General features: G+C 37.6%; 2 protein-coding genes across 2 annotated transcripts; both read right to left on the bottom strand.

Annotated features, from left to right (window-relative positions):
• Window positions 1-813: 813 nt before the first annotated feature.
• On the bottom strand, window positions 814-4,644 carry LOC121260673. The gene is made up of 3 exons (XM_041162622.1): window positions 3,894-4,644; window positions 2,481-2,668; window positions 814-1,670 (listed from the first exon to the last, which is right to left on the bottom strand). The coding sequence occupies exons 1-3, from the start codon at window positions 4,531-4,533 to the stop codon at window positions 1,203-1,205; spliced, it is 1,296 nt and encodes a 431-aa protein (XP_041018556.1). The 5' UTR covers window positions 4,534-4,644; the 3' UTR covers window positions 814-1,202.
• Window positions 4,645-6,901: 2,257 nt separating this feature from the next.
• Window positions 6,902-9,477, bottom strand: LOC121259734 (U-box domain-containing protein 30-like). The gene is made up of 2 exons (XM_041161458.1): window positions 9,317-9,477; window positions 6,902-9,102 (listed from the first exon to the last, which is right to left on the bottom strand). Exon 2 carries the CDS (start codon window positions 8,664-8,666, stop codon window positions 7,311-7,313), a length of 1,356 nt encoding a protein of 451 aa, XP_041017392.1. The 5' UTR covers window positions 8,667-9,102; window positions 9,317-9,477; the 3' UTR covers window positions 6,902-7,310.
• Window positions 9,478-14,816: the final 5,339 nt, after the last annotated feature.

Below are 14,816 nucleotides of genomic sequence, written 5' to 3' on the forward strand. Positions count from 1 at the left end.
TAATTTTTTTATATATTTAAAAGATGGAGATTTCTAAACCTTTATTTTAGAGATTGGAATTATACGAGGCAGAGGCCTCAGACAAAGATGATTTATTGGTTTCCAACTACCTATCCTGTTTTTTCTTCAGGAAATATAAATGCATCTGGGGGAGAGGAAATATCCCAGTAACTAAGTAATAAAGTTGATAGTCAGTATCAAGATTATCCATGTGGGCAGTAAATGCATGTGAAAAATTTGAATTTAATTTTCTCAACATCAACCCACAAAATGAGTATACAAAGAATACTTACACTTAATTCAACAAAGTGTGATTAGAAAAATATCACTTATTTATTTTTATAATATACATGAATAATGGGAAAGTCATTTTATTATGAACATTGAAATAGATATGTATGGGTAGAGGATTGACAACGGTAAATTACGTCTATTGTTAAAAAAAATCAAACTAAATGTAAATATTCTAAAGCTTTTAAGCATTCATATTTCATATTGCTTCCTACAGTTTTTGGACAAGATTAATTTCTTCATAAAATATCAATAAAAAAATATATATTTCTCATTTTCATGGTTGGAAATATTTTTATCATTTTATCAACATTGTCTAAAAGAAATTGAAAAAAAAAAAAAAATTAGTACCCCTTCCCTTCATGCCGCTGACACAGCCACGCAAAAAAAAAAAAAAAAAAAAAAAAAAAAAGAAGAAAATCACTTTATGGTGCTTATGAACAACCACCAAATCAACTTATTTGCAGTTGCATTCCGACGATGTTCCAAAAATAGTATGAAAAAATACAGAAAAACTAAAGCCGCATCCTTAAAATGAGGCATGACGTGTGCAACAACTAATACAAGGATATTTTTTGTTCCAGGATTTGTCTCGCCCAGTCCTCGCAATCCAATCTTCAGAAAACTTTGACCATCGATGACAACAGCTTTGTACCTTGGCGAATCACTCGAATGTGTTTGTTCCAATTCTCACACAACCAGTCAAAACAGATTACCATTCATTATGTACAGAAAGCTCATGTGACACTTTCACTTGAACCCTGGTCAGTCTTAAGTACAGATGAGGAATTTTTTTTAAAAACCTAGGCAGAGTTTCATGTTGGAAAACATTCCAGCTCCATCTTTTGTCCAATCAGCAAAAGCTCATGGGCAATCATGGACTTGTCGTCAAGATTCCTAACCCTTAGATGCTACTTTGATGTTATAGGTACAATCGAATAATCATCATCCTCAAGATCACTGAAAGATATGTCATCTTCATTCCCCACACAAATGGCACCTCCACTATACCTACCTAGTTCAGAATCTTCCTCAGGCCAGTCATCCTCATCATCTTCAAAATTCTGTACCAGTAGTTTAGAGGATGGACCACCAAGTAAATCCTTGTTCTCAGTCTTAATTGTTGGTTCCTCCACAATAACAGACTTATCAATAAATTCCAACTCAGTACTTTCAATTGGGTGCTTCTCAGTCTCAAAATCTGTAGCTACAGTGGAGCTTGAAGGTTCAAATGAAAATATGGGTGGTATAGGATCGAAATCTTCCTCCAGTATGTTGGCACTGTCCTTTGAATAGGAAGTGCTTCTTGCAAACCAGTCAGTATTCTCCTTTGTTATCTTTTGTAGCTCCTGCATCCACATTGCTCGGGCAGCCACTACCTGCAAGAAACAGGTTGGACCATTGTATATCACACTAATGCCTGTAGAAGCACACCCTATCTATAACATTGATTTCAAAGATTGCTTTAACATTTTAAGACTACAACAGGGAAAGGGTGTCCTTGCTAACTTAGGACTAAAAACATCCATTTTTGAAAAATTACAGACTCAAGTGTTATTTATGATAATTGTGACTGATCCAAGTACGAAACTAGACCAGAAGAGATCTATTGTTTTGTTTACTAACAATATCACAAGATCCATATATCTTGCAACTGAAGTTTAGAAATCTGAGATATACAATGCCCAAGAATAGAAATTCTAGAAAGTTCAGAAGAAACGGGTTTATAAGCAGAGATATGCCCAAGAATAGAATATTTTCAAAGGTCAGAAGAAGTGGGTTTAGTGAATCACATTCCTAAAAAATAACAGGGGAGAGATCATACTAAAGTTCAACCACAAAAGATACTAATTTAAATACACAAACTAAACATAATCTGGTCTACCATGTGGTAAAAAATGTAAAATTATAACAAAATTCCATCCATTGTTCACATTGTGTAGTGACAAGTTAATAATTCATTCATCATCTACAAAACTTAAAAAAACTAAAAAAAAGATAGTGTGTAAACCAATCAATTGATGGTGTGCTCAAACTCATAATAATGACCCCAGATTAATTCATCTAACGTCCAAAATTTTTTTTAAAAAAACTGCCAAATGAAACTAGAACTTACTTTGGACTTGGTCAAAATAATAACTTGGGGGGGGGGGGGGGGGGGGGGGGGGGGGGGGGGGGGGAACCCTTACCTGGGGGCTAGACAAGACATCCGCATCATGTTTATTAAGTCTAGAGTGCAGAAGCACGAAGTAGACTTTCCAAAAGTAACTCTCACTCATATGGCAAGGACAAAGTTCAATTCTCAGGGCAGCTAATCTGGGGGCAAGATGTTGGATAGCCAAAGCATGCTCTTGTTGGGCATCAGACATGTCAAAATCTATAGCAAGGCAAAGAAAGCTGTAAGAGTGTAGGATGAATCATCAAAACAGGCACTCAAACAGTTATCACTAAAGCAACCGCAAATAGAGCATTTAGAAGGAAGCATAATAATTTTTCTAGCTTATCTTTCTAATGCCCGCTTCCTTGCCTTCACCACGCATCATTTTAAATTTTTGATAGCATAATTGCATGGTTTATAATCTCCATCTCCCTGAATAACGGATATGTTGCAGATCTTCAGCCACTTAACTAGCACATGATTATAAATTATTCACTCCCAGGAAAGACGTGCTTTCCTTTTTGATCTACCCAATAACGTCCATTATTCCTCCATTTTTTTTATGAGTCATAAGAAGTTTTATTAAGACAAGTAAATAGGCATAGCCCAACTAAACATGAAGTATACAAGCGGAAACACTTTTCTTGCTGGCCTAAAGGCATTTTAGAGAGAGTATTATATTTATTTAATTTCATTAACGTATCTAAAATTCGCAAATAAAAAATGGATGGGGGAGTTGGTACATACTCGGGAAAAATTACTAATTTACACTAACAAACCAGCTACAACACTTCTGCCCAAAGAGAGAGAACAAGATCACCAATCGCGACTTTTGCTTGAGGAAAAAGGATGACGGGAAGTTATGCTATGTTTTACACTGGTACTAATTTCCTAATCTAGTAATCTGTATCCTACTATAAATTCCAATCTTTCGTAACAATGAACAAAATTGGGCATCAAAGCAAAACAGAAGATGGAAGCCAGGGATTATAGGTGGTTAAAAGTTCGACAGAGTCCCCAGAATTTTTAACTAATCCATCTTGTCATATTATGGAATCCCAAAGTAATGGCGGTATCTTCAGGAAATTGTAAGGCAAAGCCTGAACGTTCGACAGTTTTCCATATGAAACTCGACAAAAATTATAGGTGCAGCCCTATGAAGCTCAGAGTATCAAAGCCCGGTAATGTTACTGTTCCAAATCAAAAAAATTAAGCAAAAATTAACACAATTTCAGAAATTAAGCATTTTTTATTTGGCAAGTCATATGAGAGCCAAAACAACCAATTATGCATTACTAGAGATAGACTTAGATGCTGATTCAACTACTAACAGTTCAAAGCCCAAAGTTCTATTTCAAGGAAGCCAATGCATCAAATTCCACAATGTAATAGAGTTTAAACAACCACATTGAAACCAAATTGGAATCACAGAAGAGGCACGTACCATCCAAGTCCTCCTCCTCATCCAGCGGAAAATCCAACCACGTCTCGGGATGCATCGCGATATTCCTCGCAAACGCCAAAACCTCATCGGTAATCCCTACGGATTCTCCTAAACCACGCTCCTCCAATAGTCCCTCATATCTCTCCGACCCAAGGGGAAGAAAATTCAACGCCATCTTCGAGATATCCGTGACTCCGCTCCTGAACGTCCCTTCGTCCTCCCCGATATCGCTCCGGATCCAAGAGGCCGCGTCATCCGACGGATCCTCTCTGTCACCGGACTTAGACTGATCGGACGGCTCGGAATGGCGGTAATGGGGGGAGAGCGTGGAGGGTTGCGATGGAGGGGGTGCGAGGAAGGAGGCCATGCCCCAGATTTGGCGAGTTAGGGTTTGCTTGAGTTCGGAGAGGTCGTCTTTGACACCTCGAGATTGTGCCTCTGCTACCTGGCTGTCATTATCTTCGGGTTCGTATTGTTGTTGTTGTTGATGGCGTGCTGGTGCTAGTTTGGTAGATGAAGATGGTGGCGGGTCTGGATCGTGAGCGCATTCGGATACGACGTCGTTATGCTCGTTGTCGTCGTCGTCCTTATCGTCGTCGAGTCGGAGGGAGTTGGCAAGAGAACGAGCAAACCACGACATTGTTTAAATTTTTTTGGATTTAGGGAGGAGGAGCCGGTGACGGGAAGGCGGGTGTTAAAAAGGTGCTTACGACCTTAATTAAACTATCTTCACCTCCCCTTCCCATGATCCACAAGGAACTAAAAATTAAATAAAATAAAAACGTTGAACCTCTCGTTGCCTTTTTCTTTCCTTTTAGGCCCACGAATATCAGCCCGTTATTATTTAAGTTCGGTTTTAATAATAAGATAAGTTGAAATAATTTATAAATAATAGTAAGATTATTAATTAAATTAGATAAAACGAGACTATATATCCAAAAAGTCCAAATTGCTATGCGCATGGTAAATGTAAAATCCTCTCAAATCAAGACCCGTCTTTGACATTATACCTAATCATCTAAAATTGGGCCTATCAGAAAGATATACTTCTTTACGTTGGAAATTTTATATGCGGGTTAGCCATTTTAACCACAAATCATGGTTCGAATATGGGTAAATATACGTTTACAAAACTAGTGTTCTAGAAAGATTTACTTCTTTACAGTGTCGACCACTTCTTGTTTCTGATTAAACACTCCGAATTGAATTCGGATGGCCAACCATGCCGTTCGTGCTTTCAACATGCAACACAAGGCTTGAGTGACATTTTCTTAAACAATCATGGACAATTTCATTGTTGGGGTTGATTCAAAGATGCCCGCCCATATTGAGCTGTCTTGCCAGCACTTCTTTTCAGGTGGACAAGATTTGAGGTTGCTTTTGCTTTCCCTGGTCAAGGGGATAGCCGTGAGAACACATTCATGACAATAAAAGTAGCATCATTGGGAATGGGGACCCTCTAACACTAGGATAAACCCAAGATATCGTTACAATAGTAATCCCCCTTCATTCCCACCAATCACACGCCTTTTTTTTTGTCAGTGTCTGAGAGTAATCGCGCCCCCATGAATCTCAGATTCAATTTGCTCGTTCCATGTACTATATTTATTGCAGTAAAAATCTTACGAGTTTTCAATTGATCTTCTGACACGTGAAAATGGTGGGATGATTGCGCTGGTTTGAGCCGGTAGACCTCGGGGTATAGTGAAGTCAATTCCTCCAATTACTTATGGTTCTTGTGTCAGTGATATGACTGCTGCTTCTCAGTTTTCGAGTTATTACTCATCACCAATTAAAACTTGATGTGAGCGAAAGCCATGATTCAGCTTTGATTTTATTTCTGTTGCTGTATGTAGAGTATGAAACAATGAATAAAGATTAATGATATTTACGCAATAAATTATATAACATACTGTATAACAATATTATAAAAGAATGATATTTTTATAAAATTATATTTTTTTATAAGATATTTTATAAAAATATCTTTTATTTAATATATTGTTTAATATATTGTTATACTATATATTATATAAAATGTTATGAGTAAATCATTTTTCATGAATAAATGGGCATATGACAAGCGTTCTGTCTCATCTCTTTCCACTAAATACACTGTCGTGACCCTTCGTCAGTTGTCTCTCTCTCAATTTTGGTCACGTCTCAGAGACGGAAATGACAGGCAAATAGAGAGAGAAAGAACAAGATTTTGGATGGGGACCGATTATGATACAAGCTGAAGCTGGTTTATTTTAGTTCCTTTTGTTTTCATCCAAGCCTGAGCAGATTTTTAATTTCTGGACAAGTGCAAGACCGAGCAGATTAAGGGTGTGTTTGATTACCGAACTCACTTCAACTCATCTCAACTCATCATTACAATTTTTTCAAATTTCAATACAAAATATAATAAACAATTCAACTTTTTTAAATTTTAAAATAATAATAATATTAAAAAATAATATTTTAACAATATTTTACCATCACAACTCAACTCAACTCACTTTAACATCCACACACATCCTAAGACAGCTTTTGGTTGTAAACTCCGTTAAGTTGAATTCAGTCTAATTTTAAAATGAATCTAACATTCAAATATTTAATTCTTAAATTATTAAATTCATCTCAACTCAAAATTTTCTTACACGTAAAACTCACAACTTGTTTTAACTTAACACATTTATACGTGAGAGTCACAACCTTTTTCAACTTCGTATAAAAATTATAAAAATTATCTTAATATCCAAACATACTTTAAACTCAATTTAGATAAGCCTCACATAACTCTATTCACTATTTAACCCATTACTATTTGTAAAAAATTAAATTCAGCTCAACTCAGATCAAAGCATATCAAACAATTAACCAAAGCCATGATTTAATTTCTGGGTGTCCATGGTTTTTGTGTACAAAGCCAAAACAATCTCTACAAATTCGAATACAGTGAGACTCAGAAGAGGGAGGGACAATTAGTACAGGACAACCATTTGAAATAACTAAATTATCTTGGATAAGAAAACAAAATCGAAACTCATCCTTGTATAAGTTTCCCGTCCCCTGTTTCCGGCTTGGAACAATCAGCTACCAGTTTCAAGATTGGTAAGAGTTTACAAACAAAAATAGCTGAGCTGAAACTTTTCAGGGGCTTATTGACGCTAAATTGCCGGGTTATAGACAAAAGGGTTTTTACCTATGCAATAAACAATATAGAACTCAATCCGCCTTTTATGCTGCTTTTTGAACTGAAACTAACCGATAGAATCTAATTTCTTAATATGCACAAGAGGAAAGGGTACCTCAGAAACCCAATGAATCTGAGCCTCAAATCTGCAGCTCCCACAAGTTCTCTGGTTCCTTGGTCCCCCAGGCCAAAGGACAAAAAATAATTATGATGTATATCAACACCTTGCCAGTGTTCCTTCATTGTATCGTTCGTGTAAGCTTACACTTGGAAATGAAGATAGTAGCTGTGTAATTTAGACTACACAATTTCAAGAGCTCAGCAGACCGTTGCTTCATAACCTGATTGCAACCACTCTGAATTACAAGCAGCAGTTTAGCCGCCAAACCTGCCTCCAGAGCAAGTGCGGCACATTCCTCTGGGGCAAGCTTGCAAACAGCCCACAAGATTGACAGTGCAAACTGAGTGCAGCTCTCCGAAACCTTCATCATTAACCTCACCACATTCGGTATCGTGTTCGGACAATCTTTCAAAGCCTGTCTTCCTTCTGGAAGAGTGGACAGTACCTCTAGCACATAAAGAGCCAATTCCAAACACTCGTTACTCAAACTGGGCAGGAGCTCAACCAATTGGGGGACTGCCCCAATGCTCACAACAGACCTCCGAATGGACTCGTGAGAACAAACTGTTTTCAGTAAACTGAGACCGGCGAAGACCCCATTTGGATGTCTTTTATCCTTCACCAACCTCAACAACCCCACCAAAAGACTCAAGCTTGAGACAATCTCCGACCTAAAATCCTTCCCAACCATCAGCGTTTCGATCAATTTCGTGCAATTGATCTTGGTCTCAATGGACCCCTCATTTAGCATGTCTACCATTAACGATATCTTCGCGGGTTGCATCAAATCGGCCTTCGACTGCGAGTCGAGATCTAAATTCACAAGAATCCCAATTGCCTCCGACCCAACTGCATGCGAAGTGAAATGGCCCAACAGAGAAGAAACCAAGTCTATACCGTTATTGTCCACCACAGTCTTCTTCGCCGAAGCATGAGCAACGACGACCTGCCTCAGGTCTTTAAGAGATTGAACTCTAGCTTGACCCTTAACCTTCTTCAGCGTCTCCAAAAGCTCCAAAGCTCTGCCTTGCACATCCTCCGACCTCTTCTTTATTACAAAGTACTTCTGCGAAAACCAACTGTAAATCAGCTGGTGCAGAGTTGTGTTCGGCGTGATTGAACCGTCCCACAGCTCCTGCATCGTGGTGGGGCAAGTGAAGTGGCCCAAAGAGAACCATTTGAGAATGTTGGATCTCTCGTAGGTCTGGCCCGTGCAAAGGGTCACTGGGTCTTGCATCGGCTCCAAAGAGATCGGGCAGATAAAAACTGAGGGAACATCTATGAGTTCGAGCTCCGCGACCATCTTCTTTAAATCCAATTTATCGGTGACACCGCCGCCGAAGAAGGCTCCATCTCCGCCCAAAATGCCATCTTTCACAGCGGTCTCCAGATCCAACACTTGCCCATCGCCGCCCACATCAAGCTTCCCGTCCCCCACATCTCTCTTCCGACTAGAGGGCTGGTACATCGGCATTCTATCGAAAACCCTCTTCGCAAGATGCTCCAAGAAATTGAGAAAGATTATTGATAAGAAAGAGAAGACAGAGAGACCCTTAAAATTCCAAGAGACCCATCACATCCAGAGGACAAGAAGCGTGTGCGAAAGATAAAGGGGGTGAGTGTTCTCTTTCTCTCTCTCACTCAGAAACTCACTCACTTTTCTCTCTTTCGCTATCTCTCTTATCGGCAATCGACAAGCAACAATGCCCGTCAAAGGGGACATCTTTTCTCCATCCTTGGCTTTCTTTCTCACTTTCTTTCTCTTTTTTTCTTTCTTTACCGGATCTATCTCTTTCTCTCTCTCTCTCTGGTCAAAAGGGTCACATTCTTCTTCACTACCGTCATCGTCATCATCAACAAGGAAATGATGGAGTTGTAATCTTCTTCCCCAATACCAAAGCTCACTTCCTCTTCAAGATCAAAGAAAAGTGTGAAATCATCAGCACCAGATCAGTGAAAAAGACGCTATCAAAAGTGAAAAAATAAGGCTACAAATTCATTATACATGAACAGTATCCACGCATCAGATTCGCAATTAGTACGAAAGAAAATAAAACTGATAGATTGGCAAAAAGATTTGGAACGGTATGGACACCAAAGGGTGGGAAAATTGATGAATCACACCAAGTCACCACGAGCCACAGAGAGAGAGAGAGAGGAAAGCAGAAGAAAAGGCTCTATCTTCTGCAGTCTCCTCCACTACAGGTTTTCTTTTGAAGCATGTAATGAGAGCCCCATAAATGAGTGTTTTTAAATCTATTCCTTTTTCTTTTACTTCTTTTACTATTTTTTATAATATTCTCGAGAGAAGTAAAACACCACCTCGGACCGGTTATAGCCGGTAGTTGAACCCCGAACCAATGCACACCACACGTGCATTCCTACCCTCTCTCACTTTAATATCCAAATAAATAAATAACGTTGCTAAATTAAAAATAAATAAAGGTTCAGTCCAAGACTTATAAAGGACGGCAGGCAGGCAACAAGTGGGGGAAGAAGACGCACGGCTCCCAGCCTCCCACTAGCACGTGTAAGTGTCTGTATAGCCTCAAAAGCAAAGCAATTGCAAGAGAAGACGCACCTTCTTACCGCCCGCCGTTCTTAGTTCTTACACCATCAAAAGTGGTCAAACCCAATACCGGAAAAGGGCAGAGGAGCCGTACGTGCAAAGGTGCAAGGTCTTAAAAAAAAAAAAAAAAACCCAAACCACCCCCCCTCCCAAAAAAAAAATCCGGTCAAAGTATGAGTTGGCACTTTATGAAAAGCACGCTCCTAGCGGCCCCACCCCACGGGCTTCTACTCGCCACCTTTTCCTTTTCCTTTTTTTTTTTTTCTCTTTCTTGGTTTTTTTTTTTTTTTTTTTTTTTTCCCTAAACAACCATTTCGTAAGTTACAATATATTAGAATCAAACAAATAAAGGCAATATAAGAGAAATAAAATAAGGGATTGGGAGAAAAAATTTAGCTTCCGCCCATTTTTTACCAAGAAAAAGTCGATTGAAATAATTTTTACATAGTTTAATAAATAGACTATAAAATTATGATTAAAAATTATAGTAAATTATTTGTGTGTTGCATTTTACTAGTTTGGATTGATTGAAAGAGACTTTCACGACTACTTTATCTTGATACTTAATCTTTGAATTGATACATCTGTATAGGACCGTCATTAGCAGTGAAGGCACATGCGTCTCTCTTGTCGTGTGGGAGTAATATTAAAAGTAGACAAATTTCACACATTTATTTTAAAAACAATAAAATCTATTATTAAAAAACATTTTTTGTATGTGATTTCAATTTTATCTTTTTTTTTTTAAAGAGCACATGTAAAACTTACACGTAAATATTATTTATCACCATGTGGACAATGCAAGGGAAAGTGATGCTAAATTAAAAGACAATAAAATCTTGAAATTATTTACCAAACAAATATTGTTCATTGAGATTACCTTTTTAAACAAAGTCGTCTATGTTTATTGAGATTACTTATACGTCGGATCAATAATTGTCCATGTCTTGTCTTTCAAATGCACTTAACAAATGTCTCAAAAAAAAAAAATGGAATGGATTACTTACAGAGGAATTAAGGCAGGGAGAGGCAGGGAGGATTAGTGGAATTCATTAAAATAAATTAAATTCCGATCACTCAAGTAATTTTCAGACATTGATTCACGACGTAGTACATTGACTGGTCAATGCATACCATAAAAAACCTTTTTTGTCATTATTTTATTTACAAGATGCATATCAGATCACATCGCATCAAATCGCAGTTATAAAATATTAGATTCTACTCTGTATTCGTATATTTCGTTCGATTCTGAGCTTGGTTTGGATTGAAAATTTATTTTAATTTATTTTAATTCGTTTTATTTTATTATTATAATTTTTATAAAATTTTTATATAAAATATAATAAATAATTTAATTTTTTCAAATATTAAAATAAGAATAATATTAAAAAATAATATTCTAACAATATTTTATTCAACTCATCCAAAATCATCTCAACTCATATCTAAATTCAAATATGGCCAAGTGAACAATATGGACTTAATTTGAGGGCCCAGTTTCTCTTATTTCTCCATCTTGATGTTTGAATTTACTTCATCAATCCCTTTTGAGTAGGGGTGGGCAGTGGAGACTGCCCACACTGCCCCACCTCGCTTCTGCCCAGCCTCCATATGGTGAGATGACTTATCCCGTCCACTAGATGCGGGGGGCGGGTGGCCCTACCCTCATCTGGTACCCAAGGTGGGGACGGGGGCGGGATAGGGATTACCCCTAGTCCCGCCCCACCCTATATAAAATATATAATTATATATAAGTATTTTTGTATATTTAAAAAAAACCAAACATGAAACGACGTTGTTTCATGCTATATTTTTTTACTTAATAACAAATGATGAAACCATGCCGTTAGACAAAATGGCGTCGTTTTATTATTTGTTAAGATCCACACCCCCCTCACGCGAGCCCATTTCTTCTCATTTCTAATTTTCTCTCATCTCTCTCTCCCCAAGTCTCATTCCCTCTCTCTACATCTCCAATTCTCGAATCTTCATCGCTATCAAAGAACAAGCAAATTACGTCGTTGCTGTCGTCACAGCCTTCTGTCTTCATCTTCGTCGTCGAATGTAAGAAACCCTAAATTAAAGTTTTATTTTTTATGATTTATATTTTATGGAATTGAAATTGGAGGAAAGAATGGGTTTAATCGGAGATGGATGATAGATTTTGTGAATTGTGTGCTATGAAAACTTGATTGTGCATGTGGTTTGAATCGTTGATGATTGATGAACGATGCGTGACTGTGTGTGAATCTGTCCGTGTGTTTTTTATTTCTTTGAGTTTGTATTATGTAATGTGTGTGAATTCTAATCATTGATGACTTGATTTGTGGCTAATTAATTCAGATTGGTACCCTAAATTATGGAACCCTAAATTAATTTAGAAATTGAAATCCAGGGTATTTCGAAATACCCTAAACTTAATTTGGATTAAGTTTGAAAACTTTGCAAAAAAAAAAAAAAGATTAACCATACAAGCTGGCTCTTATATATAAATATATACATATATATATATATATATTGCCTACTCTATATCCATTGCATTCATAGTTCTAAAATTCATTTTTTTTATGTTTAATGTTTGGTGTTTGAACTTTTTTTTCTGTTTTTATCACAAAGCTGATCTAACATATGGTTCAAAATTTCAACTCAAAACAGAAGATCAATATCATGAAATAAGTGACTTTCTGTTTTAAGACAAATTTTTCGATACCATTTCCTCAATTTTCATAATCATTTCCCCCATTTTTCGACTTCCAATATATATGTTAATGCTTTGATTTTAATTGTTTGGATGTTAATTTTCATAATTAATGTTTGGATATTAATTGTTTGGCATGTTGCTATGTTTACTATAATTTCATATTTATTGTTTGTTTGAGTTCATGGATATACCGTTAGATTCTAGTGCGAGCTCTCATTTTCAGGCCCAGGGTACCCCTATCCCTACCCCTACTGCTACCCCTACCACTACTCCTACTCCTACTCCTACCCCTGGCCTAACACCTACCCCTTCGGCACCTTGTCCCGCCCCCAAGCTCAACAAGAAATCTGCTTCCATAGTTTGAGCTCATTTCACCACATTAGAGGGTGGTGACCCCAATAACCCACAAGCCAAGTGCAACCACTATAGAAAAAATTATGGATGTCACTATAAGAAACATGGCACCTCATAATTAAAGGTACACTTAGAAGAGCAATGCAAAAAAAAAGTCTAATATTAAGATCATTACAAGATAAGAGTCAATATAGGCTAGAAATTGAACTTCAAAAAATGGCGGATGAGACTAATGGAGGTGCAACTTTGAGCGGATATACTAAATATGATCTCGATTAGTGTAGAAGACACCTAACTCGTATGGTCATCATGGACGAGCTACATTTTCAAGTTATTGATGGAAAAATGGTTCCAAGCGTATTCTCGCTACTTGGAACCAAAATTTAATATTCTTTCTCGCCACACGGTGGCAAAGAATGTAACAAAATATTGTTGGTCTAAACAAGAGAAGTTGATGGGTCAATTAGATGATCAATTTGTTTACCTCACTACTTATACTTGGACATCAGTCTAAAATTTTAATTATATGTCTCTGATTGTGCATTTTATTGATTATCATTAAATATTGTATAAGAAAATTATAAAATTTTGTCAGATCACCGATCATAAGGGTGAGACAATTGGAAAGGCCTTGGAGGCCACAATAAAGGAGTGGGGGTTGACCCGAGTCGTTATAATCACAGTTGATAATGTCTCGTCTAACGATGTCGCATTGGGACATCTGAACACCTATCTTAGAGAGGCAAATAAGACAATCATGGATGATGAGTGTCTGCATGTGAGATGTGCGGCACATATTCTGAATCTTACTGTCACTGATGGTTTGAAGGATCTTCATGAGGCGATTGCTCGGGTCAGGACTGTTGTGAGATTGGTGAGATCTTCTCCTTCGAGGTTGGAGAAATTTAAGGTTACTGCGAGATTTGCGGGCCTAACATCCAAGAAGGGCCTTCGTACTTATTTACCTACACGATGGAACTCAACATTTTTTATGTTGGAGGCGGCCCAAAAATATAAGCTAATATTTGCATTATTGGGTGACAAAGACATCCAATATATTAAATATTTTGATGATCACGGGGTATTGGAGAAACCCGTAGAATGATTGAGAAATTGCATCTATTTTTGTATAGTTTTTTAGGTTTTGTTATGAAGTCACCACGACACTGTCTGGAACTTTGTACCCTACTTCCCATCAATTTTGTCAACAAATATGTGTGGTAAAAGAAGAATTAGATGACATAGTCGCAGCTGGTCACATTAGACTGCGGGATATGACATTAGTTATGAGGACAAAATACGACAAGTATTGGAGAGATTTTACTAGGACTGCTATTTTGTTATATATAACTGTCGTCTTTGACCCTCGGTTTAAGGTGGATAGCATGTTATTTGGATTGGGCCTTGTGTACGAACAAGCATGAGCGAAGCTTATTGCAGCAAGGGTTCGGGAAACTCTTAGTAAATTATTTGATGAGTTTACCATCATGCGGGGTGATAATATTGCGGCACCTACACCTACCCCCCATAAGTTCCAGCAGTCGAGGTTGGAAAAATACGTAGATTGGACTGGGGTGAAAGGTTGGAGCAGACCCCCTTCATCTGGAATTCTATAGAGGCTCAGTCAGAGATAAACATATACTTAGCAACGGAGCTTCTACCATTTTTATGAGATTTTGATATATTAAGTTAGTGGAAGGTGAATGCGGTGAAGTATCTCATCCTTGAAAAGATAGCCCGCAGTCTTTTGGCCATCCCTGTTAGCACCGTAGCCTCAGTGTCGACCTTTAGCATTGGAGGACGTGTATTAGATTCATTTCGGAGTTCATTAGCTCCTACTACTGTGGAGGCTTTGATTTGCATGCCGAATTGGATTAAGGAAACTCCAATTCATGTTTCAGATGTTATTGAGTATGAGGATTGAGGAGGCCGACGTCGAGAAGGCCGACATCGAGAAAGAGGGTGGTGATCAGTCTGGATCTGGTAATCGTGAGACT

Source organism: Juglans microcarpa x Juglans regia, chromosome 4D (genome assembly GCF_004785595.1).
Source record: "Juglans microcarpa x Juglans regia isolate MS1-56 chromosome 4D, Jm3101_v1.0, whole genome shotgun sequence".
NCBI lineage: Eukaryota > Viridiplantae > Streptophyta > Magnoliopsida > Fagales > Juglandaceae > Juglans > Juglans microcarpa x Juglans regia.

What these genes read in the sequence shown, in the direction of transcription:
- LOC121259734 (XM_041161458.1), bottom strand. Translation starts at nt 8,666, where the DNA reads ATGCCGATGTACCAGCCCTCTAGTCGGAAGAGAGATGTGGGGGACGGG.
- LOC121260673 (XM_041162622.1), bottom strand. Translation starts at nt 4,533, where the DNA reads ATGTCGTGGTTTGCTCGTTCTCTTGCCAACTCCCTCCGACTCGACGAC. An exon ending in TGAGGAGGAGGACTTGGATG is followed by an intron (nt 2,669 to 3,893) that starts GTACGTGCCTCT and finishes GCCTTGCTATAG; the next exon opens with ATTTTGACATGTCTGATGCC. An exon ending in ATGTCTTGTCTAGCCCCCAG is followed by an intron (nt 1,671 to 2,480) that starts GTAAGGGTTCCC and finishes TGTTTCTTGCAG; the next exon opens with GTAGTGGCTGCCCGAGCAAT.